This window comes from Mustela lutreola, chromosome 9, assembly GCF_030435805.1.
Source record: "Mustela lutreola isolate mMusLut2 chromosome 9, mMusLut2.pri, whole genome shotgun sequence".
NCBI classification, from domain to species: Eukaryota; Metazoa; Chordata; class Mammalia; order Carnivora; family Mustelidae; genus Mustela; species Mustela lutreola.
The window spans coordinates 139,678,937-139,703,871 of record NC_081298.1 but is presented as its reverse complement, the minus strand read 5'-3'; the positions used below and the strand labels follow the sequence as shown (position 1 = coordinate 139,703,871).

The window sequence follows — 24,935 nt, the reverse complement described above, 5'->3', positions numbered from 1 at the left end:
CTGCCACAGGGCGCCTGGGTGGCTCAGTGGGTCAAACCCCTGCCTTCGGCTCAGGTCATGATCTCAGGGTCCTGGGATCAAGTCCCGCATCAGGCTCTCTGCTTGGCAGGGAGCCTGCTTCCTCCTCTCTCTCTCTCTCTGCCTACTTGTGATGTCTCTCTGTCAAATAAATAAATAAAAAATCTTAAAAAAAAAAAAAAAAAAAAGACACTGCCACAAAAAACACTGACCAATACTCAGTTAGGAAGTCTTGCACTGTAACCCGTAACTCCATCAATCCAATTAACATTCATCACCAAATAAAACAAAAGCTTTGGTGCCAAATCTACCAACCAGTCCTTTCTCTGAGGTGGATACTGATACCTTTCTATATACATGTTTATTATCTTGACATCGGTAAGACCTAAATTTTACTGTTTACTTGCCACAGGTTTTAAAGACAATCAATCACAGCAGTGTAAAATGTCAAATCCCTAATTCACGGCTACCACCAGCTACAGTGAACACCCCTATACCCACCACGAAGATTTTACTATTAATTTAAATAAAATGAAAGGCATAAATGTTAGATGTACATTTGGTGAGTTTTCACAAATGCATACACCTGTGGCACTCAAACCCGTATCAACATAAAGAACATTACAATCACCACAAAAAGTTCCCTCCAGTCAAGTTAATCTCTGCCTCCATCCCTAGAGAGGCCACCATTCTTCTGACTTGTTACCCATGGACTACTTTTGCTTGCTCTAGAATTCATATAAATGAAATTACATAACGTACTTTTTATCTTTTTGTCATTGTTTTTTTTGAAGATTTTATTTATATATTTGACAGACACATCCAGAGAGGGAACACAAACAGGGGGAGTGGGAAAGGGAGAAGCAGTCTCCCAGCTGAGCAGGGAGCTGGATATGGGGCTCGATCCCAGGATCCTAGGATCATGATCCAAGCCAAAGGCAGATGCTTAACGACTGAGCCACCCAGGAATCCTCATAATGTACTTAAAAAAAAAAAAAAAATTGTATTTATTTCAGAGAAAGTGCACTCGCACAGAAGCAATGGGGGAGAGGGGGAAGTGGCAGAGTAAGAGTCAGAAGCAGACAATCAACCCAATGGGGGCTTGATCCCAGGATCCTGAGATCATGACCTGAGCTGAAGGCAAACAATTAACCGACTGAGCCACCCAGGTGCCCCCATTGTGTACTTTTCTGCACAGCTGCCTTTACTTATATTGTTGAAATTCATCTATATCATAGTGTATACCAAGTCCATTCCTTTTTACTGCTGAGTAGTATTCCAGCATATGAATATACCACAGTATACCCACTTTACTATTAATGGACTGTCACCAGTTTTTGGTTCTTAAAATAAAGCTGTCATAAACATTCTTGTCCAGGTCTTTTTCTGGACCTGTCCCTTCATCCCTCTTGTGTAAATACTTAGGAGTGAAATTTCTAGGAGGGAAAAACCTTCTTAATTATGGAGAATTTCAAACATATGCATGAGAGAGAACAGTATAAGGGATTCCTAGTGAAGCCAGCTCCCCCTGTACTGGTTTAGAAACCCTCTTGTTTCATTTATGCCCCCACCCATTATTTGGAGGTCCTAGATAGCATCAACAACATTTTTTCTTTAAATACCTCAATATGCAAACAATGTTTTCAAATCTGGTCAGATTATTTTTCATGAAATAGTCAAGAAACTTTCATCACTGATTTACCTATATGAATTAAGAGTTTAAAGTATCAATGGATAAACTACAATTTTTCTTCTCTTCATATCTTTTAAATGATGCCTTCTCTACCACCCCTCCTTAATACCTAGAGAGTCACTAGTACAAAGATACATTCTGTTCTTACTCTGAAACAACTAGAGCTAAACACAAAACCTGGTATTGAGAAATATCACATAAAAATATCAGTATGATCAAGCCGATCTCCCAACTGTTAAGCACCCTAAATTAACTAACCCATGCTATGGTACCATTTTATAAGTGAAACTATACACGAGACTTAAAAAAAAGTCTCTTTCTAAGAACAAAGGTAGTTCTCATTACCTCCAATACTGAACAAGGAGGTAAAATTTGAACCCTTGCAGTCACTAGATTTTTGTTAGCCTTAAAAACCTATCTGTGCTGGAAATAAGGAGAAATGGCCATTCTCCACGACTGCTGCTGACAGTGGAATGCACACAATCTTCTCAGAGGGCCATGTGGAAAAAAGAAAAGCCCATCTTCTGATCTGGAAATTTTACTTCCAAGAACTTAACCTAAGTAAATCCCAGCATAAAGCATGCAGCAAGGATGTTCTTCCCAGTGTTGTTTATAGTGGAGAAAAACTGTTTACAATGTAAATGTTCAACAGGGAATTACCATAATTAAGCAACATCCAAATAAACACACACCAAGGGTTTAAATGCCTAAAACCACATATGCATATGCACATAAAAATAGCATACATGTTACAAATGAGAGGGGAACACTTGCTGTTCATCAATTTTAACTACCTCTATCTAATAAATTTCATTTTAATTTCAGCTGCATCTTCTTAATCTGTGCCAAATTTTTCAAAGAGCAAAGCTTAAGAGTTTTGGCATACACACGATATACATCCTTGAAAATACAGGACTCAATGATTAAGTTCCAGCAAAGTGAACTCTAGAATTAAAATAGCATACACACAATAATAACAAGAAAAAAAAAAAATGAAATCTAGACAAAGCGTTCTGACAAGATGGCAGCATGTTACTAAGAACTCAAAGGGAGGGGTACCTAGGTAGCTCAGTCGGTTAAGGGTCTGCCTTGGGCTCCCCTCTCTCTCTCTCCTTCCTGCTCCTGTTCTCTCTCTATCCCTGTTTTTCTCTCTCTCTAATAAATAAAATCTTCAAAAAAAAAAGAAGAAGAAGAAGAAGAAGAAGAACCCGAAGGAAGCATTACACAATCTAGTACAACGCAATACTGCTCACTTTGTCCATGATCCAGCCCAGAGCCTCTCAAGCTTGGCATCACAGACACTTTGGGCTAATTCTTTACTGCTGTGCCTTTTCTCGTGCATAAGATAACGCTTAGAGGCATTCAGACCTCTAACTCATCCTATGTTAGTAGTAGCCCTCCCATTCTCAACAAGCAAAAAAGGTTTCCAGAACTTCCTAAATGTCTGCTGAGGGTAAATTCACCCTGGCTGAGAACCACTCATCTAACTTTTACACTTGTATGTCTGTATGCACAACATTCCATTCCATCTCACTCTTCAAAAAACAACTCTTGGCTTCAAGGAGTTAATAATCTAAAGGCAAAAGATGCTAGAGTCAAGAACTTTTAGAACTTTATTGCAATATCCTGTATATAAGGAGGGCTTTAAAATTAAAGACTCTAGGAGTTTTGCCCACCACAGACCTATCTTCCCTCCTTCACAACTTACAGACATAATACAATGGCTTATATTAAACTGAACAAATTCCTTGAAACAGAGATTCACACCGTCATCTTCAGTTAGCGACCCTATATTTAGGGCCAAATGGATTTCATTTAATTTCATCTAGTCATACCCCTTGGGTTCAAATCCCTGCTCTACCATTTACTAATTCCATGATGTTGACCAAGTTACTTAACTTCCTTATGCCTCAGATCTCTCAAGTTTAAAACAGAAGTAATAACAGTCAACTTCATTTATGGGAACAAGGTGAATATAAAATGCTTAAAATAGTACTTAGTGTTTAGTAAGTGCCCAATAAATATCAGTGATTTGGTATTATTTTAACTAGAAGCCCATTAAGGCAGGCACCATGATCACCAATTTACAGCTGAAGAAACAGGCCAAGAGATTAAGAAACTTGTCTGTGTCACAAAACTGTAAGGTTATGGTGCAATGATTCAACAACAGTCCGTATGATTCCAGGGTCCATAATTTTTCCATTATGTCAATAAAACTACATTAAGATTCATGAACTATCAAGATCAGTCTTACTTCAAAATAACCAACACAAGACATTTTCAGTAAAGATTAATTTAGAACCCTTAACTAAATTCTAGCATATTACTGAATTAAGGTCACACCGCTTTTATATAGGAACATAGACAAAGTTCAGTTTTGTTATCCCATTTTAAATGGTTCTTATTTATATGTACCTTAGTTTCAGACATTATTTATATGTTATACCAAAGCAGCTTATTAAAATTAGTCTACTAAAAGATCATCAACACCCAAGGATAACACAGGGTTGTCTGAGTCAGAGGTTATCTTGTATACATTCACTAAGTATCCTGTTCTTACTCCAAGGTCACTGACTTTGTAAATGACAGATTTTGTTCCCAAGTCCCAGAAGGCTCTGGTGAAACTCTGGATTTCTTTGATTTGCCCTTATCTTACACCTAAGTCCTTAATGACTCCCAAACACGCCACACATGCTATTACTCTGGCTGGCTGTCATGTAACTTACTAATCTTTCTTGCTTCAACTTTGCTCCTCCCCATAAACCAACAACTGGTGCATCACCTCCTTCTCCTGAAACCGTTTCACTATAGTTGTTAGTTTTCCAACATTACATACATACACTGTCAATGACATGTTCTTCAACCTGGACTTTTAAAAATTACTCATCTTAGAGTTGGGAGAAAGTCAGAACAGGGGTCAAATGGCTAGGACCTGTATGTAGAACTTTCTGGTCCTCCAAAATGAGAATGAAAAGTGACCCAGAAATTTAGCCCAACACTCTGGTTTTACAAAGAACACTGAGATGCAGGTAACTGTGTGAAATCTCTAACCTAAGATAACTCTTGGAGATAAAAAGAGTTTAGTCTTGGCCATTTGGGCCCTCTTAATCTGCTGTGCTCTTCTGCTTACTCATTTGGATTTTAACATTTTTCCCTGCCTCTACCGTTCAGTATCCTCTCTCAGTACAGTGGCCACCCGCCACTGTCATTTTGAGTAAACAGTCCAAATAACTCCCGACCCACTGCTCTGTAACAGAGAAAGAGGCTGAGAATCTCTGGCATTTAGGACGAAAATTTTGCCCATCCTTCAGGTTACTCTTTACTGGTCTTCTGTAACAAGTCAGTTGTACTCACTTTCTCTGCACGAGATTCATCTTCCTGCTCACCAAAGGAAAAAAGAGAAAACCTCATTTTAGCACCCAGGTTCAGAAATCTCACTCTTCTTTCCTCATTATTTTGGTAGACTTTGCATTAAATTACTAACTTACCGATCATCAAACTCTTGCTCACTAGTCTATCACTTCCTCCTTGTCTGTCAATTAAGGCTACCAGCAGGTAATCAGCACTCAAACCATGAATTCTAGATACGGCAACATGTACACCATTCAAAAATCCTCACCTCCCTCACTGTCAACCAAATGAAAACATCTCACTCTTGACCTTCTCTTGTATGGTTCCCACCTCCCTTTCCTCATTCTCCTCCAACAAAGCTCACTCCAAAAACCACGCTTTGTGAAGCCTCTCCTGAGGGTTTCAATTTCCTTTGAACTATGTAGCATTTTGTTCATGAGCACCCTATGGGAATTATTTATTTGGGATTTTTCACAGGCACTCCGTATTATCAATTATTAGAGGACAAAATCTACAGTTCTTGGTTTTGTTCTTCCCCATACTGCTTAGCAAAGTGCCTTGCACATATACCAAGCTCTCAAATACAGTTGCCAACTTGAAGATCGGCTTTCCTGGAATTTCTTTATAGGCTGCACATCAAGTAGCAACTAGTTTCTGAAGCCACATTTTGTTAGTAAAAATATTTTAGACACCCTGGCATCTCTAATCAAACTCAATTCTTTTTCACTTGGCAGAAAAAAATTGTCCTCATTTCAGGGGTTCTCTCCTCTACTTGCCGTCTCTTTCAAATCACTTGTTAACTAAACACAACTCTTCTCTATTCGTGCCATCATAAAAACTAAATTCCTAAGAACCACAAAATAGGGTTATTCCTTCGGCCCAGAGTTCACTTGCGGGAGAACAGGAAAGGCTCTGTGGTAATTCTGAATGGGGGCAAGGTAAGTAATAAAATGCGAAATAATAAAACTGAAGAGAAAGAGACTGAAACATGCTGTGAGAGCCACCAAAGTAGGACATACACGGAGAAGCCTCTCCTTAACATAACGGAATCTGCTAACAGAGTCAGTGTTATGTATAACCATTACAATATGCTACTGAAGTTTGCCATCACTTTCAAGTTGGCAAATTTCTTGAAGACAACTTGCAGCAATTCAGTTTGAAAAGCTTTTAAAGTGCCTCTTCAATGCCAGCCCGAGTGGAGCTAAGACCTATAAATATAACATAAAGTACACTCTGTGCATTGCCCCTTTACCTGCTAGCTCCATTAGCCATAATTTTGACCAGATCACCCATTATTTGTATTAAAAAACGAGGTTAAAGAAGTAAAAAGGAAAATTTCCTGCCACATGTTATCTGATGAGGCAAGAAAGAGAGTGCTGGGAAGGAAAGAAGCATTTTCTCTGCTACTGCTTCCTGAATAATCACCAATCTAGCACGCTTGCCTTTCAAAGCCCACCTAAAATGCCGAGAATCAATAGGCCTTTTGTAAAAATGGTACTTAAAAAAAACAAAAACCACTCCAGGATATAATGCTGGAATTTAAAATTTAAAAACTTACGTTACTGATCAAAAGCTCCAATGCCATGACAAAGCTAAAAATACTCTCTCCCACTAGTAAGAGTGAATGAATCAGAGGGGTCACCTACTCCACCCAATAGCCGCCCTTGTTAAGACTGGACAGTTCAAAACCTGGAAAGCTTTCCTTGCCTGCTCCACACCAGAAATGAATTTGATTCCACGCATTAGTATTTAAGTGTAACTAAGTAACAGCAAGACAATGTTACCAAATACTGAAATTTATCAGGACATTTTGTCCTTCGGATTTATCTGTACCTTTTTCACAGTTACGGAACTTTCCCCATCCCCTCCACTCCTTTTAGCACGGAAAAGCTCAACAGATAACTGTTACTTGAAAAATGAAGTTATCTGTTCAGATTTGCGAAGTAGATTTCCATTACTAGGTTTGGGACGAAAACCTACTACACACATACTGTCTCTATCGAAAAGGTGCCTGCACGTCCTTTCAAACAGGCAGGAGCCTGTGAGTGGATTCCGTTCGTTTAAAGGGGTTCCCAGATCGCCTCAGTACGCCTGAGAAAAGGATTTTCAGTCTTGCACAAACCTACTTGGATGTTTCAAAGTTACACAGTTTGGAAAAGCAGCTTTTTGAGTGTTAAGAACTGAAACGACACATCCAGGAGGGCCAAGGCTAAGCTTGTCAAACCCTCCACACGTCGGCAGACGACTCAGCAAGCCCCGGCGCACACGTCTCTCTCCCATTCCCATGAAATTCTCAATGAAAGGCTTCACACACAAAAGGGCCTTGGCGCCCCGGTCGCACAATTCCCGGGCTCCCGCCGCCCGGTCTCTCCCCAGCCCGGACCAGTGCAGGAGACTCACCAGCACCGTGGTGCAGATGGACCTCAGCTCGGACTCCACTTTCTCCCGATAGTCCTTAATCAGCTGCAACTTCTTGTCCGAGGTGTCGGTTTTCTGCTCGATGCTCGAGATGACCCTCCAGGCGGACCTGCGGCCGCCGACCACGTTCTTGTAGGCCACCGAGAGCAGGTTGCGCTCCTCGTTGGACAGCTCGGCGCCCTGCTCGGTCACGGCCTTCATGCAGGTGGCCATGTCGTCGTAGCGCTCGGCCTGTTCGGCCAGCTTCGCCTTCTGGATCAGCTCCGTCTTCTCCATGGGGACGCGGAGAGGAGAGCGAGGGCAAGGGCGAGGGCGAGGGCGAGCACCGACCCGGATCGCGAGGAGGCGTGCGGACGGCCTGCGGGCGGGGGCGCAGACAGAAAGGCGGGGGCGGCGCCGTCAGACAATGCGCCCGCCGCCCCGGGCCGCCCGCCGCCCGCCAGCCGCCCCTTTTGTCCGTCCCCGCACGCGCCGCCCAGTTGAATTTCCCTCCCCCGCCCACGCTCCCCGCAGGCGCCCGGGAGGCCGAGGGGCGCCCCGCGGAGGCGGCCCGCGGCAGGGGAGGAGGAAGGGCCGCTCCCGCGCCCGCCCGGCCCAAGATGGAAGCGGCCGTTGGCCCACACCTTGCCGCCAGAGCCGTCCCTGAGGAGCGCGGCGTCGAGGCCGGCCGCTCCCGGGGGCCGGCCTCCCGCCCTGCCCTTAGGCCCGGCCAGGCCCGGGAAGGGCCAGGGGCGACGGCGGCGCTCACCTTCACGTCTCCGCGGCCGCGGCGCGAGTCCCACCACTTTGATCCGCTTTTGGCTTTAGCCGAGGACCCTCCCGTCGCAGCCTAGCCCGGAGCCGAGGGGCGGGCCGCCGCGCCGCGGCCCTCGCTCCTGCCGCCCAATGACGCGCCGCGCTGCTCCCGAGAGTCCCGCCTCCAGCTCGGCGGCTGGCCAATGAAGACTGAGCGCGCGGAAGGGGGCAAAGAGGGCGGGGCGGGAGGGGAAGCGGAGGCTAGGAGGGTGGGTCGGCTTGGGCAAGTTCGGTTGGCCGGCAGGCTGCGGCTTCGGCCACGGGGTTTCCTCCAATTAGATCCAGGGTAAAAGGACGTCACTGTTGCCATGGCGATGCTGTTACCAACTCCCCTCATCCTCCCCGCCACCCCCAGCACTTGTGGGTGCGGCACGGGAGCGGGAGGCTCGCCCCACCTCTCCGGCGGTGGCCGCACCGCTGCAGATGGTGCAGTGCATCTTGCGGGCTAACGCCGCTGCGGCTCTCCTCGGCTCCGCTGAGCAGGGCCCGGGATGGTGACAGAGGCGGCTGCGGGTCGCACGAGCTCCGGTCTTTCCTCCACCTTCCCGTTCGTGACAAAGGTTTGGAGTTCCATACCCTGAACCCAGCCTTGAATGACGTTGCGACTGGAGCTCCGAATTAGAAATTATCCCATCCCCACTGAAGAGGAATTCGCTTAAGAGAATTCGCTTAAGAACGACTTTTTAGGATCAGCTCAAGCTTTCAGACGGGCACCCAAAGCCAAAAATTCCCTTGGAAAATTCCCAAGAAACTCCAGGCAGGTCTCTCCCGCAATGGCCGGGTATTCTGATTTTATTCTGACACTCGGGATAATCCGGAGTAAAGCACGCATTAAACTCCCCTGCCCGCCCAAAGCAGCTGTTCTTATATCTCCGTCTAGTCTTTCCAGGTTATTGTCTAAATACATGTTTTTTTCCACGTTTTATGTGTAAATGGATTTTATTTTCTGATGTTAATTTTGAGGGGACACTGGAAAACCTAGACTTCTAGATGCTCGCTTTAGACTTCTCCTAGACTTTTCCTGTTCAGACCCTTCAGAAGTGAGAAAGTTTGCCCCAGATGCCTTTTATGGGGGTCATCACTAGCACTTTCTTTTCTCTTTACACTAGGCACACCCCTCCAGCCACTCCCTTCTCTCCTGGCCTGACAAATCAGGTGCCTGTCCCCGGGTATCCGGGAAGAGGCCTCTGTGCCATCTTAAGATGAAAATCGCCATCTGGGCTCACACTGCTGTGATTTCAGTTCCAGCAAGTCCAAGGGAATGGATCTTTGAAAGCCAAAGAATGCCACAGCAGAGAAAGAATTTCAGATCCAATGGTGCTAGGGCGGCTGGAGCAGATCTGGAGAATCTCCAGAATGGATGATCTGAGAGTTCGCACAGATGGCAGGAGAAGGTACAGACTCTCCAGAAATGTAAACTCCCTCCTATGTACCCCTCCCTGTCCTAACTTGTAAAGGTTGCTTTGTGCTTTGATGGACAGGAGAGGCCTGGGTTGGAAAGGGCCCGTGTCAATGCAAAAATGCCTCACTATGTCCTAGCATTCTAACATAGGGCCCTGCTGTTATTTCTGGAATTCCTGGGGCCAAGCTGCAGACACACAGTGTTTATGGCCATGTGGGCTGGGATGGAGCCGGACACCAAGAAATCCCAATAGAAAGAATTTGCATGTGGAAGGTCAGATAAAATGCTTTCTGTATAACCAGTGAACTTCAAGCTTAGAAATTAGAGACAGCACAGGCAAGGGGACATACCGGTGGAGGTAGACAGGGGACAGAGACGCTTGAAGGCGATCGTCAGGGGACTGGCCCTCTGTGGTAGGCAGGGAGGGAAGGGGCAAGCACACTAATTCGTTGTTGGAAAGTCTGGGCTGTGCTGCCATCTCCCTGGGTGACCTTGGGCAAGTTTTTGCTGCTCTCTGTAACTCAGTCTCTAAAATGTCTGCTTTCCTTCAATCATCAAATATTCATTGAGCACCAGCTCATACAGTTACAATCATCTGCAATCGTGGGTGAAATGTGCTTCAAAATAATGGCACACTATGAAATTACAAAGTATTTTATGGGGGTCTCGAGGGACACGGGCATACCTGAACACCTCTACACGGACAGAACTTGGGAAGAGAAAATTAAAGCTCTGGGCACTTCAGGTTCCCCGACACATAAAAATCTAACACTTACTGAGTGAATACATGCGTCAGACACCATTTTAAGTCTTTTGTATTAACTCATTTAATCTGCTTAATGCCACGTGAAGTCCACACTACTCTAATCATCCCCTCTGTCTCACGGATAAGGAATCTGAAGCACAGAGAGATTAAGTATTATGTGCAGAACTCCTAGCTGGATGTGGACCTTTGCAGGTGACCTGGGCACCCAAGCCCATTTCTGTTTCCGGTCTGCCAGATCTTTGCTCAATGCTGTCGGGACTCGAGGAAAGATCAGACTATTCTCTGTCCTCCAGGAGTTTCACCTCCTGTAAAGATAAAATATGTTAAACCTTCACATCCAACGTGCTGGCAAGCCCTCTAGGGAACAGACAGCTCGCAAAGAAAGTACTGACAAGTTACTACTTATTTGTCTGATGTTCTTGTTATTTTCACTAAATTCCTTGGTGAGAAGAAGCTGCTGGAGCCAGAGGAAGCACACTGATTCTGAAGCCTGAAGATCTGACATTCCAGCCCTGCTATTTATTTCCAGTCTGACCTTGGACTCCCTGATCCCCTCCAGGGTTCCCTAACCCGCAAAAATCATGGTGCATCACACGATTGTTGTAGAGCTATCACATAGGAAGATGTTGGGCATATCGCAAATGTTCAGTAAATGCTAGTTTTCTTCCTTCCTTCCCTCTGTTTGGGGATAGGACACAGAGGAGGAGGAAGATGCCCGCCCACAGCAAGGAGCCTCATCGCTTGAATCACTGCCTAATTAGTGGAGTTAATGGCCTGCAGAATGGCCACTGTCAGTGTACATTTCAGAATGAATGAGTCCTCCCAGTTGAGTTTACTCATAAATTGTTTCGGTGGTTTATTTGCACAGAGCAGTAGGTCATTTCAGAGGAACTTCTTCCTCTCCCCGCCATATGGCGGATATTTTACCAACAAACAAACATTTGAGTAAGACTCTTCACCTGAATCCCTGTGTAATCATGATCAATATTTCTGTTTAGTGGCTTGTTGAAGAGCTGCCCCCTCTGTTCACTCTACCTGGAGGCACTAAATGAGATCCACATAGAGCCCAGACAGGCAGAGAAATCAAGGGAGCTTGGTCAGGGAAGTCTTCCAGACTTTCCCTGGCTTAAGGTCAGGACTCAGTTTCCCATCAGGCCTGCCATGGGAGAAGCTTATTCCTGCCATCTCTAGGCATACCTCTGTGCCCATAGTTACCCCATTTTTGGCATCTCCTGGACATCCCTGGGGCCACATAACTGTGTACTTTAAGGAAAAAAATATACCAGGTCATTCCTTCATTAAAAACCATGTAAGTCTAAGGGCGCCTGGGTGGCTCAGTTGGTTAAGCATCTGACTCTTGACCTCAGCTCAGGTTACAATCCGAGGGTCTTAAGTTCGAGTCCTGCATTGAGTGCAGTGTGGAGCCTACTTAAAAACAAACAAACACGTAAGTCTTCAAACAATACTTCTGTCACGACTTGTGTTTTAAGAGGAGAGTAAGCTAGCTCTTCCATTTGAAGAACAAAACTTCACTGGTAGGATGTCAGGCTTTCTGAAGCAGCTTTTGGTCACCTGGCCTCTTGGGGAAGGGTCCCGGTACCCTGCCATTTCCCCAGCATTTCCTATGTGCCAGGCAACAGAGTATTTTTTAAAACGTTTGATCGCTTTCGTAATGATGATAGTGACGATAATGTTAACTGAAAATGAAATAGCATTCATTCTACCAAAAAAAGGAAACAATACATAAATGTTGAAGGGACAATCCAAACATCTTGAGAGCCTGACTCTGAGAGGTGACCGCTGCTAGTGTTTTGTTGATCGCCTTCTAGAGCTCTCTTTTTGTGTGGATACATGTATGTGGTTTTACATTAATGAGATGGCATTCCTCACTTTGTTCAGTGTGATGGCTAATTTAATGGCTCAACCTGGTTGAGTCATGGGGTGCCCAGGTATTTAATCAAACATTATTCTGTGACAGTGTTTTGGGTAGAGATTAACGTGTAAGTTGGTGGGCTTTGAGTAAGCAGATTGTGCTCTGTGTACTGTGGGTGGGCCACATCCAATCAGTCAAAGGCCTGAAAACAAAAGAGTAGTTTCACTTGAGCAAGAGAGACTTCTCCAGCAGATGGTCTTTGAACTTCATCTGAAATATCAGCTCTTCTTCAGTTTGCAGCAGACAGCCTTCAGACTCAGACAGAAACATTGGTTCTCCTGGGTCCTCAGTCCATAGGCCCACCCTACAGATTTTGGATTTGCTGATTCCTTGCAATAAGTATTTTTTTTTTTTTTGCAATAAGTATTTTTCTGTATGTATACACATCCTATCGGTTTTCTTTCTCTGGAGAATCTTGACTATTACAACCAATAACTTTCTTTTTTTACCCAAAAAATGATATGATATTTTTAAACACCTTTAAGCATATGTCTATGACATAATGATTTCTCTCAGTAAGACTATGAGCTTCCTGAGGGTAAGAATTTTCCTTCTCTCCTTCTTTCTCTTCTTTCTTCCTTCCTTCCTTTCATTTTTAAGATTTATTTATTTATTTTAAAGAGAGAGAGAGAGATAATACCCAAACAGGGGAGGGGCAGAGGGAGAAGGAGAGAGAGAATACTAAAGCAGACTTCTTGCTGAGAGCAGAGCCCAACCTGGGGCTTGATCCCAGGACCCTGAGATCATGACCTGAGGCAAAATCCAGAGTCAGATACCCAACCGACTGAGCCACCCAGGCGCCCCACTTTTTAAATTTTTAATATAAGCTCTATGCCCAATGTAGGGCTTGAACTCATGACCCCAAGATCAAGAGTCATATGCTCTACCAACTCAGCCAGCCAGCTAGGCACCCCCAACATTTTCTTCTTCTTCTTCTTCTTTTTTAAGATTTTATTTATTTATTTGACAGAGAAAGACAGCGAGAGAGGGAACACAAGCATGGGGAGTGGGAGAGGAAGAAGCAGGTTTCCTGCTGAGCAGGGAGCCTGATGTAGGACTTGATCCCAGGCCCCTGGAATCATGACCTGAGCCAAAGGCAGACGCTTAAGGACTGAACCATCCAGGTGCCCCAAGAGTTCTTTTTTGATCTTGTATGTCTACTACCCTCTCAACAAAAGGCAGGTATTATAATTCCCACTGTATGGTTGAACAAATTGATCTTTGGGGAGGCTACATTACCTGTCCAAATTGGTAAGCAGTAGAGTTAAGATTCACAAACAGGCCTGTCTGATTTCCATCTACTTCTGCCACAATAAACCAGACTCTGAGCCACCTGTGATGGAAGAAGACAGAAGCTGTGATGTTTGCAGCCCAGGAATAATGTTTAGTCATTTGACGCTGGTGGGTGGAAGTCTGTTTTTACACTCAACACATCTGCAGGGAAAGGGCACCTTCTCGGTCCGGTCTGTTCCCTTTAGTTAATTACATGCCCATCTCTCCGTTTAGCCTATGGCCTTCCAGCGGGCAGGCCTTCCTCTGCCTTCCGTGTCCCTGGTGTCTGATGGACCCAGAAGGTATTTAGCGAAGTTTTGTTTTGTGAGTGAATCAAGGTCATCAAGGGGACATTTCCAATAACAGCTATTGTTTGCACCGAACCATATATGAAATCACTAGAATGGTAGGATATTCACAAATGCCATAAACACAGGATTGCATGTGCTATGAAGAGCATATGAAGAGCTTTGAAGTTAGCACGGAAAGTCGCTGAGCCGTCAGAAATCCTTCCTTAACTTCCTGCACGAACACGCTTGTATGCGCTACACTCCTAACTCAGGATCAGTTTCTTGCTAGGTCTTTCAACAAAGTATTGAAGGGGCTACCACGTGCCAGATACTGTCCTAGAGGCTGGGATTCCCCAAATGATTAAGACACAACCTGTGCCTACGATGACCTTGGAGGAGAGCCCAAATGCGGGTGCCAAACCTGGAGCTCAGCAGGAGCAGGGAGGCTCGCCCTCCCTTTTCCGGTTCTCACGTGCTCGCCTACCCGGCTTCAAGCCTGTGGGGTCTAGAGATGGCTGTTTAGAAGGCAGAAGTAGAACTGTGCCTGGGAGTCCCTACGAATCCATTGAACCTTCTCACCTGATGATTCAAGTGGAGTGACAGCTGAGGCTTTAGAAGGCCTGTCCCCAGGAGCTGACTGGGAATTCCCTCTATGCAAGGCAATCACTTGTCAGGGTGGAGACATCAAACCCACAAAAAACACATGAAAAAGCTCAAGAGGTTGGTGCCCCTTAGTCTAAGGGCACAGAGCAAAGAAAACTTGGACAGGGCTGAGGGGTATAGCCATGGGCCTTCATCATCACACAAAAATGTTCATGATGTTCTCGTGTTGTTGCTGTTGAAGAAGTCCATTATGTACACTCTATCTATATCTATGTATTTGAGTTTTGGTCCACAAAGCAACAAATCTTCACCGTCTCCCAAATTATGACTCATCAGCAGACAATTCAGGACAGTTGAACGGCGGAACGAACACAGAACAGTTCGAGAACAATGCACACAGGCATCGATTGTGTGGCTCTCACAGTAAGTGCTGTGCGAGTCGAGAGAAGGGAGACTCAAGCGTGGGCTGGAGAGATTGTGCCGACAGATGTCACGCATCAGAAAGCTTGGGCAGAAAAAGGGTCCCGGTAGGAAAAGGGGAGAGCCACGGAGAGGCGGCAGGTCTGTGTTTCCCGCCTGTCTGCTGCCCCAGTGGATGCCTCTGGAAGGGCGGAAAGGCTTCCCTTGCTCCTCCTTGTGTGGGGTCAGCTTTGGACAGGGCCGGCCCCAAGAAGGTAGCTCTGGACAGCGTGTTGGAACGCAGACCACCCAGGGGAGCTCGGTATCCAGAGCTAGAATCTCTTCTGCCTCTTTACCTCCTTCGGCCATAACCAGCTCAGTCACACTGGGGAGGTGGGAACCCTTACCTCCTGGCCTCTTCCCAGAAAGGATCTTGTAAAAAATGCGAGTCAAACCTTTGCATTACTTTCCTGCTTAAAAATCCTTCGGCAGGGGCGCCTGGGTGGCTCAGTGGGTTAAGCCGCTGCCTTCGGCTCAGGTCATGATCTCAGAGTCCTGGGATCGAGTCCCGCATCGGGCTCTCTGCTCAGCAGGGAGCCTGCTTCCTCCTCTCTCTCTGCCTGCCTCTCTGCCTACTTGTGATCTCTCTCTGTCAAATAAATAAATAAATAAATCTTTAAAAAAAAAAAAATCCTTCGGCAGCACTTAGCAGCAGCTCCTAGTTGGGACGGCCTGGGTTTGAGTCCTGACTCTGATACTCACTAGATGTGTGATCTTGGGCAAGTTCCCCCAATGAGTCCATGCCTCAGTTTCCTCATCTGTGAAATGGGGATGATGATTACATTAATACCTCTTCAAATGGGCCAATAGGAGGATTTGATGAGTTCATATCAATCAAGCGCTTTGAACAGTGCCATTTACATGCTCCTGAGATAAATCGAATTAACTCAGAATCCTTCCGGGGACTCACGAGCCCCCAGGGATCTTCCTGAAGCCCCTCTCCTTATCTCTTGGCTTTCCTCTCTTCCTCTTGGGCCTCTGCTCCCTCCGAGCTCTGCCCCTGCTACCCTCTTTCCTACATCTTCACCTTCCCATTTCCAGGGTCTCAGCAGAAATGACCCTCCTCTCCCCTCCCAGCTGGGTGAGCTCCCTGAGCGTGAAGCCCACAACATCCCTTCTCCTGGTCCGACCCCCTGACAGGCTGAGGCACCAGGAAGGCAGGGTTATGCCTCTGCGATTTGCTTAAGTAGCCCTGGTGCCTGGCCCAGCGCTCGGCAGAGGGCTCGATGGATACACTGGGTGCCGAGACACCAACGGCCAAGTGGACACATGTACCAACGATGGATGGTGGGAGAAGTCAAGGCCACGGACAGGGTGAGCTGAGGCTGCTTGCTCAGGAAGGCTTTGAGGCTGGCCTGGGTCCAGCCCCCAGCCGGAGGCACCCATGACTCCAGGCGAGAGGGGCTGGAAGCTCCAAGCAGCCCCCTAGGGCGCCCCTTACCCGCAGTCCCTTCCAGCTCTGTAAACTGACTCCCAACTGCCCCGGCCCGGCCGACAAAGAAAACCCAGGCAAGCAGCCTTTGGCAGAAAAAGGAATTCTTCTGAATGTAATAACTCCCTGATTAATTTGGACAGTTTCTCTTCTGGATTTCCTGAAAGCCAGCATAAGCCCAGGTAAGAAATTTGTTTCCATACATGGAAACGAAACACAGGAAAGTGTGTTCCATCAAAAGCAGCCCCTGGAAGAAAGACGCCCACGCCACCCCGCTCCCCCCAGAATATGCCACGAGGGGCCCGGGGATCACTATCACTCTAATCAATGCCAGCGGACAAAGGCTGCACAGGTCCTCTCCCTGCTCCTGGTCCTGAAGCTCAGAGACTGGCCAGCCAGCCCGTGTGCTCAGTGCTGCAACAGCTGCCCCACAGCTTCTGGAAATAAAGGGGGAAAAGCAGCAACTTGTCGTTTCTTGACCCAATGTTTTTAGAACACGAAACCAAAATGAGAGAGATTTAAAAAAAACCCCAGCCTCCAGCAAGTCAGTGAAATGAGACTTTGTTCACCAACAGCAGGCAGAAGCCTTTGGGCTGGGGCTTGGATGGAAGGTTCTGGTTGCCTGTATGGGGGGATTGGGAGGCATCCTGCTGATGCTCAGCCTGGCCCAGACCAGAGCATCAGAGCATCCGAAGGACCCTTAAAGCCTCAATGAGAAAAGCATCTGTAGCCACATAAGCTAGAAGGTGCTCAGGAAATTCAGGTTTCCCTTCCCCTTCCGGAAGACCTGGGACCCAGCTTGGACAAGGTTAATTATTACATCAGAGGCCTTAGCTGCAAGTCATAGAAACTGACTCACGTCAACTTACCTATGAGACCATTACTTCTTACTGATCATGAGAAAGGCTGGCAAACCAGGCGTCTAGGATGGCCGGGCACTGGGGCAGGTACGTAGCTGGAACCACAGGCCAAATCACATTGCAGACCTTGCTCAGATCCCTGCTGTTCCAGCCACTGGACTCCAGACACCCGCCCCTGCTGCTGGAACAAGACATGGGCATAAGACACTGGGCCTTAGACCCTGCATTGGCTCCGTCCTCATTTGAAATCCAAGGCAGCCTCGCTGCTGCCCCAGAAGGGATTGTTCGCCACCATCCCCATTTCTTCGGGTCATTCATTCTAGAATCAAAATCCTGGGCAGGGCGTCTGGCCAAGCCAGAGTCAGGCACCACAACTCTGGGTAAGGCAGAGGTGGGGAAGGAGGTGTCAGGAATATTGACTTTCCAGGGAGGAAAAGGGGCTTTACCTCCCACTAAAATTCATAAAGTGAGGAATTCCTCAAGCAGCAGAAGGGGTTCCAAATGCTGGGCAGCCTGGAAACGGCCCATGTCGCTTGCAGTTATACTGGGTAAAAGCTTGGGGGCACATGAAAGTTGGAGTCTGGGAAAAGACTTAGCTTGGATCCCATCTTTCTCCGGAAGAAGGAGACGGGGCTTTGCTGTCATTGACATCTCCACCTGGAAGCCTTGTCCCCACTTAAACTTGGCTTCCTCCCAGATCCACAAAGATCTCTCTCTCTCTCTCTCATGGAAGATGCTATTCCACATTTAGATTGCATCATACTTTTAAGAAATGAATCACTTCATTTATGTATGTCTTGCAAAGCTCCCCCAGGATGGAGACAAAAATCTTATTCATTAAACAGTTAACAAACATTTATTGAGTGTCTGCTCGGCCTTGGGGAGACTGAGGAGACAAAGGCAGGGCCTGTGCCTGAGAGAAGAAGGTCATATCTGTGCCAGGTGTGTCGAGGTGGGAAGGCTTCCCAGAGGAGGTGACCTGGTTTAAATGAGTCTTGGAGAGTAAGATGATCTTGATCACTGGGGGCAGGGGGAGAAGTACACTCTAGAGAGGAGTAAAGTGCAGGCAAAGGCAGGGAGTACCGAGAAAGCGCAGTGTGTCTGGGTAATAGAATGGGCGAGACTTGGTGTGAGGGTGTGGCCGCCTGCAAGGAAGTGGGAGACTGGGTCGCCAATGAAGGGCGGGGCCACATTCTGAGGAGCCTTGCCTGTCTTTCTGAAGAATGGGTGTCGCATCCTGAGACCACTAGGAATCACCAGATTCTCTTTATTTTCTTTCTTTCTTTATTTATTAAAATTTTTAAGAAGCTCTATGCCCAATGTGGGGCTTCAATTCATGACGCCAAGATCAAGAGTCACATACTCGGGGCACCTGGGTGGCTCAGTGGGTTAAAGCCTCTGCCTTCAACTCAGGTCATGATCCCAGGGTCCTGGGATCGAGCCCCACATTGGGCTCTCTGCTCAGCAGGGAGCCTGCTTCCTCCTCTCTCTCTCTGCCTGTCTCTCTGCCTACTTATGATCTCTATCTGTCAAATAAATAAATAAAATCTTAAAAAAGAGAAAAAGAGTCACATACTCTACCGACTGCGCCAACCAGGCATCCCTATTTTTATTTATTTATTTTTATTATGGTAAAATAGATAGAACCTAAGAGCGACCATTTTAACCATGTTTAAGTGTATCATTTGGTGGCAGACGCGTTGGGTGGTTAAATATTTTCGCGATCACCGCTGGGTCGTGGGCTTAAAGCTGATGCGCCAGGGAGCCACGCCCATGAGCATTTCAGGAGCGGGATGTCAGTTGCTACAAGGGACTTGTACCTCATGATGGGACAACAGGTGGTTGGGGACTCACGTGCTGACCCTTACTCGGCTGGCGTCCTTGAGAAGCGATGGCACAGCCGAGAAGTGATTAGAGAGAGAGACTGGAGGAAGGACAGGATGAGGACCCTCCCCAGCGGAAACTTCTCTGAGGTGTTTTGTTTTGTTTTGTTTTTTAATTTTATTTATTTTTTTGACAGAGAGAGAACCACCCAGGCGCCCCCCTCTCTGAGGTTTCACACGCAGGATACAGGATACCTCTGAACCTCCAGGTGAGGCACCCGGCCCCCACTCTTGGTTTTTGCCTCCCTCCCGGCCCTCCTCCTGCTGCTGGCCTCCTCCTGCCCGCCTCCCTCCCTGCACTTGTGCCTTTCCTCCACTTCCAGCGTCTGCCACCTTTGTGACCAGTGAGGATCCATTTATCCTCAAAACCAATATTCTCCTCTTTCAAACTTACCTGGACTCTTCTCCAAACTGCCCTGAGCCCAGGGCCACCACGCACCTGGTGGTGTCTTTGCAAGGTTCAGGAAGACACAGCCCAAGAAGAGACCCTGCTGATGCAGCCCCGACCGGTCTACCCATCGGGCAGGTCGTCTGGGAGGCCATTCCCCCGTCCCCCGCAGCCTCGGCCTGGTAGGACACAGCGGCCCGGTTGATCGATCACCCCGCACGGCGTGCTCAGGCCCTGGAAGCCGTGGGCATTGCATTTCGCGCCCTCTGTTGCAGTCGTGGTTTCCTTCTTGTGGCCTCTCCAAAGCCGCGGGCTACAGTGTCTGTTTCTGGGCCCCGGGCAGCTAGCTGAGAGACGGGGCCACATGGCGGCTTGTTCACAAAAGTTTGCCTCAAGGAGAAAGAGAACTACAGGGCCAGGGCCAGGGGTGGGGGGAAGGAAAGAGTCTTTACCGCAAGGTCCCCAGCGCCCCGGGCGCCCTGCTCCTCTTCCAGACAGGGACAGCCTCGGAGGGAGGAGGGCAGCAGTGGACACAGCCGAAGGCCGGGGTAGTCTCAGGGGCTTCCTGGTCTCTAGGAGGGCTCCTCCCCCGGCCTCCACCTGCCCAGCCCCACGGTCTCCGCTGTGTGTCGGGTCGGGGAGAGCAAAACTCAGTGCAGGCTCACGTCTCACAGGGTGTGTTTGGGGACAGGGGACCCTTCAGGGGACCTGTCTCAGGGTTTCAGGGACAAGGAAGGGACCTCCCCAGACAGGGTGTCTGTCACACCCTCAGGTGCCTTCAGAGAAACAGGTGCCAAGGGCCTGTCAGAGTGGTGGCCACTTTTCCTGCGCCCTGTCCCAGCAGGGGCCACAGAGGAGAACAGGGACCCTGTGCCCCTGAGGAGTTCCCAGGTCTGAGGGGGGGGCGTAAACCTTGCTACAGTGCAATACAGGGTGTACGGGAGGAAAAAGCTTGCCCCGGACGCTGCGGTAGCCCCAGAGAAAGAGAAAGAGATGAATGCCCTCTAGGAAAGGACATCCCCAAGCAATATGGAGAGAAGGACTTCCTAGAGGAAATGGCATCTAACTTGGGTTTTAAAGAATGAATAAATGCAGCCCAGCCTGGGCAGGGGGGAAGAAAATCCAGGCTGGGGGAACAGCATATGCAAAGTCACAGAATCATATGTGGGAACACAGTGGGCCCCGGGAAAGCATGAACGGGTGGGGGCCTCACATCCGGGGCAGGGAGACGAGGAGCAGGGCTGGAGACCGAGGCGGGAGGGAGAGCCAGACAGACCGTCAACAGATTTCATGTTTGCAGAGAGATCTGTGAGTTACACGCCGCACTCATTCAGCTCGCTGTCATTTACTGAGCTCCTTCTGTATGCAAGCTGCTTGTCTTCTGACCTTCTCTGTCCTCATTGACCTCTGCCGCTAATTCCTGGGGATGTCTGAGACGCCACCCAGTCGAGACCCATTCTACAGATGAGGAAACTGAACTCCAACTAGGGAGTGTGACATCTGAGAGCTCCCGATGGCTTAGTGGCAGAACCAAGACTGGTAGCTAGATCTCCAGATTTCCCAGTGCCTTATAGTTGGTGGGCAAAGCAAGCCCCTCAAGGCTGAAACTGCTTCTTATTTCTTTAGGAATCGAAAAGGGCCATGAAATGACATTCAGGGCAAAGAAATCCAGACTCTCATCTGAGGTTCAGGAATCTGAAGTCCATGACTTGTTGAACAGACATCCATTTCATCAGCATCTTTCTGCTTGCAAGAGCCTCCTTCCAGATTCCCTTAGAGGCCCACTTTGGAGGCTGGCTTGTCTGTTGCTGGCCTGCACGCGGTCCACCTGCACGGTGTGAGGCCTCTCCTGGGTCCCAAACTGACGTCATGACCTGTGGCTGTGCTCTCAGGCCCCTGCCAGCTCTTTCCCAAAATCGCCCTCCCCTGCCATCCTCCCCATCGGCATTCTCTGCTGACAGCGGCCTTGCTGGTTTGCAGAGACAGCAAATATGGGAGATTCGAAGCTGTGTGCTCCTGGTTTTTCCTGGAAGGTGCCAGGCCCTGCAACCAAGTTGGGTTTGCAGGGACAGAAGTAAGCGGGAGGTAGGGGCCAGCGCTTGGGCTGAGGGTCTGCGGAGGCCTTTCCTGGGGGGGGGCGGGGCGGTCTCTGGCTGAGAGCTTCATTCCTTAAATACTCCTGGGATGCTTTAATACCATTCCTCCCTGCAGCCCAGGTGTGGGACTACAACTTCTGCCCCAGGTTCCTTCCTCTGGGCCCCCCACCCCATCTCAAGGGCCATCTCCTGACCTGGTAGGCAGTGGGAAGCACCTCTGCCCAGCCAGTGTGGGATGCTCGGGACCGGTTGTGTGTGTGCACCCTGAGACGTCCTGCTTGTGCGGGGTGGTGGTCTGGGGTCACATAGCAAAGCGCATATCTCAGCTCTACTTGCTGTGTGACTGTGAAAGTTTACCTGTCTTTTCTGGGCCTCTATTTTTGAAATAGGTGTAGACCAGTGCTGTCTAGTATGGTAACCACGAACCACATGTGGCTACTCAACCCTTGAGTTGTGGCTAGTCCTGACTGGGAGCTGGAACTCAAAGACACACTCGATTCCCTCCCGTGCTGGCTCCAGCGGGGACTAGAGACTCGGCTGGACTGGCTGTTGGTGGCATGCCGCAGAGAGAGCATGCCGTCTTCCCACACCTGGCCCGGGCCCCGAGGCCCCACGCTGGGGGAGCACTGGGTGTAGACTGTGGATGCAGCAGGATCTTCTGGCATTGGCTTTGCCACTACAGTCTGGGTGACCTGAGATAGCTACTCCTTCTTTCCAAACCTAAACTTCTTTGTCTCTCGAATGGCCAGGCCCCTGGTGCTGAGTCATTCCCCAGGTGCTATTTGATTTTTAGGTTTTGTTTTGTTTGTTTTGCTTTTTGTTTTGCCACTAGATGCTCCTTGGCTTGTAGCGCATCGTTCGGTGGAAATGATCCTCTCCCTCTGTGTCTTTGTCTTCATGTGGCATTTTCCTCTCTTACCAGGACTCTAGCCCTATTGGATTAAGGAGCTTTTCTACTCCAGTACGACCCCACTTTAATTAATTACATCTGCAGGGACTCTATTTCCAAAGAAGGTCACATTCTGAGGTACTGGGGTCAGGATTTCAACAGCTCCTTCTGGGGGATATAATTCAACATGTCGTACCTCAGCAGGAGCTGAAATCAAGATCTTGCCTTCTCCTCAATCTCACTGCTCTCCGCGACTGGCAGCCACAGCTTCCTCTCCTGTCAGCTACTCTTCCTGGGTTCTGGTAATTACATTTCCCCTTTGCCCTGGAACTGCGTCCCTATCTTGTTGATTTCCCTAAACGCTTGTCCACCTCTTTGTAAACAGCTCTTGATTACACTCTCTCCAGTTTCCCAATTTGTGCTTCTGTTTCTGGATGTGCCTTATTATCCGTTTACCTTTGCACTCACCCATCCCCCCGCCAGCCTTCCATTCATCCATCCATGCACCTGTCCGCCCACCATCCACCTCTCTGTCCATCCGTACCCGTTCACTCATGATCCATCCATCCACCCATCCATCCGACCACCCTTCCCTTCCCCTTCTGCTCTGCACATGCAGATTTCACTGTGGATGCTCAAACCTCAGCAAACACTAAGCACTGTGGTTCTGGCTGTGGCCAGCTTTAGGTCTTGTGCCAAGAATGTAGCAAATAATACACAATGCTTATTCTCCAGAAGCCGGTGTTATAGTCCACAGAAACGGATAAAATATATCCACTCCCTTCCCTGATAGTTCTCTGTATCCAGTGGCAGAACAAAAGAAAAACCTGGGGAATTACTCAGCACAATTTGGAGAGGGATTAGGAGGTACTTTCTGCACTCTGTTATTTTTTTAATTTTGAAGTAATTTGGCTCTAAAATGTTTTGTTTGTCTTCTAGGAGACCAGATTAAATAATCAACGTCTCCCTCTGAAAAAGGTTCCCAGATGGCCAGATGCCACCTACTATATCCTGGGAGGATGGCTCTTCCTTGGCGCCCGGAGCCAGGCCTCCATCATTCTCTGGTCCACCCAGAAGGGAGACAAGTTCTGAGACCAAACATGGGATCAGGGAAAGGGAGGCAAGCCGGAGGCCACTCAGATTCTGGGCACAGCCCATGTCAGAGGAAGAAGCAGACTCCCCGCTGAGCAGGGAGCCCAATGCGGACTCCATCCCAGCACTCTGGGATCATGACCTGAGCTGAAGGCAGTTGCTTAACCAACCGAACCACCCTGGCGCCCACTTCATAACTTAGCTGTATTGAGAATGATGCACGGGTTCGGGAGATTTGCCTAGGTCATGCCTCCAGTGGGCAGGTGTTAGCTGAGATTTGTTTAATAAATACATACCGAGTGTCTACCATGTGCCTGGCATTGTCTGAAAGTTCGACACAACAGATGCAGAGAGACAGCCTCGAACTCTGGAGGGCTTCTGCTTGGGGACGAGGGAGAGATCGGCTGTGGGAGGAAGGGGTATACGATGACCACACAGGTCCCCCTCCACGGGCTCCAAAAACTAGAATTGAATTGGGTGTGAGCTCTCACAAGGCAGAGATCCTGTCCTATATTGTCTGCACCTCTCCGGGCTCAGTACACAGTAGGTGCACTTGACAGCAATGAGTTGATTCTGACCTGGCCATGAAGCGCTACAGAAATGGATACATGGGGAACAGTCTGCATTCAGAATGTTACGCTAACAGGCAATCAGCAAACCGGCTGGGTGGAAAGGCAGCTCCCTCCCCTCTCTCTTCCTGTCTATCTCTATGGTGACCATCACTGGGACTGGTCAAGGTCAAATGTGGTCAACCTAGCATCAGTCCTCCCAGGAACTGCAGTGGCTGTTTCTTGGGTTTTATAGCACCGCATGAAGATCTTTCGTATTTCACGTGATGAATCTCCACGCATGATAGCAGTCTTTTTGCTATTGCACCAGTAGGATAAAAACATTGCATATATTTTTAAGGAAGGAAAAGCATACCATCTCTTTACCATAGAACGATTCAATCTTTGCATTTCCCTTCCAGCCTTTGTCTGTGTGCGTGCGCTTTTTACACTCAGTGGTACTCACACCGAGCATACCATTTTGCATTCTGCTTACAAAGCCCCTTTTTTTTTTTTTTTTTAAAACCTTTGTTCTTTCATATAGATTCTGTGCTTGGGGCCAATCTTTGTTGGCCCATCAGTTTTCCTCTTAGGAGCACGTCACTGAAAAGACAATGAGGACATTCTCATTGCTTGCATTGGATGTCTGTGAAACGCTTTGTTTTCTGGAGCTCTACAGACTAGGGAGTTAGCACAAGAGCAGAACAGAACAGACTTTTCATGCAGATTATTTGTATTGTTATCTAA

General features: G+C 47.9%; 1 protein-coding gene across 1 annotated transcript in view; it reads right to left on the bottom strand.

Moving 5' to 3' along the window:
- The window catches only part of YWHAQ (tyrosine 3-monooxygenase/tryptophan 5-monooxygenase activation protein theta), a 37,549-nt gene extending 29,172 nt beyond the window's left edge, over window positions 1–8,377 (bottom strand). The window contains exons 1-2 of the mRNA XM_059132684.1: window positions 8,229–8,377; window positions 7,463–7,838 (exon numbers count right to left, since the gene is read on the bottom strand). Of these exons, the coding sequence (XP_058988667.1) occupies window positions 7,463–7,756 (294 nt within the window). The 5' untranslated portion in view covers window positions 7,757–7,838; window positions 8,229–8,377. The remainder of the gene's footprint in view (window positions 1–7,462; window positions 7,839–8,228) is intronic.
- Between the last annotated feature and the right edge of the window lie 16,558 nt (window positions 8,378–24,935).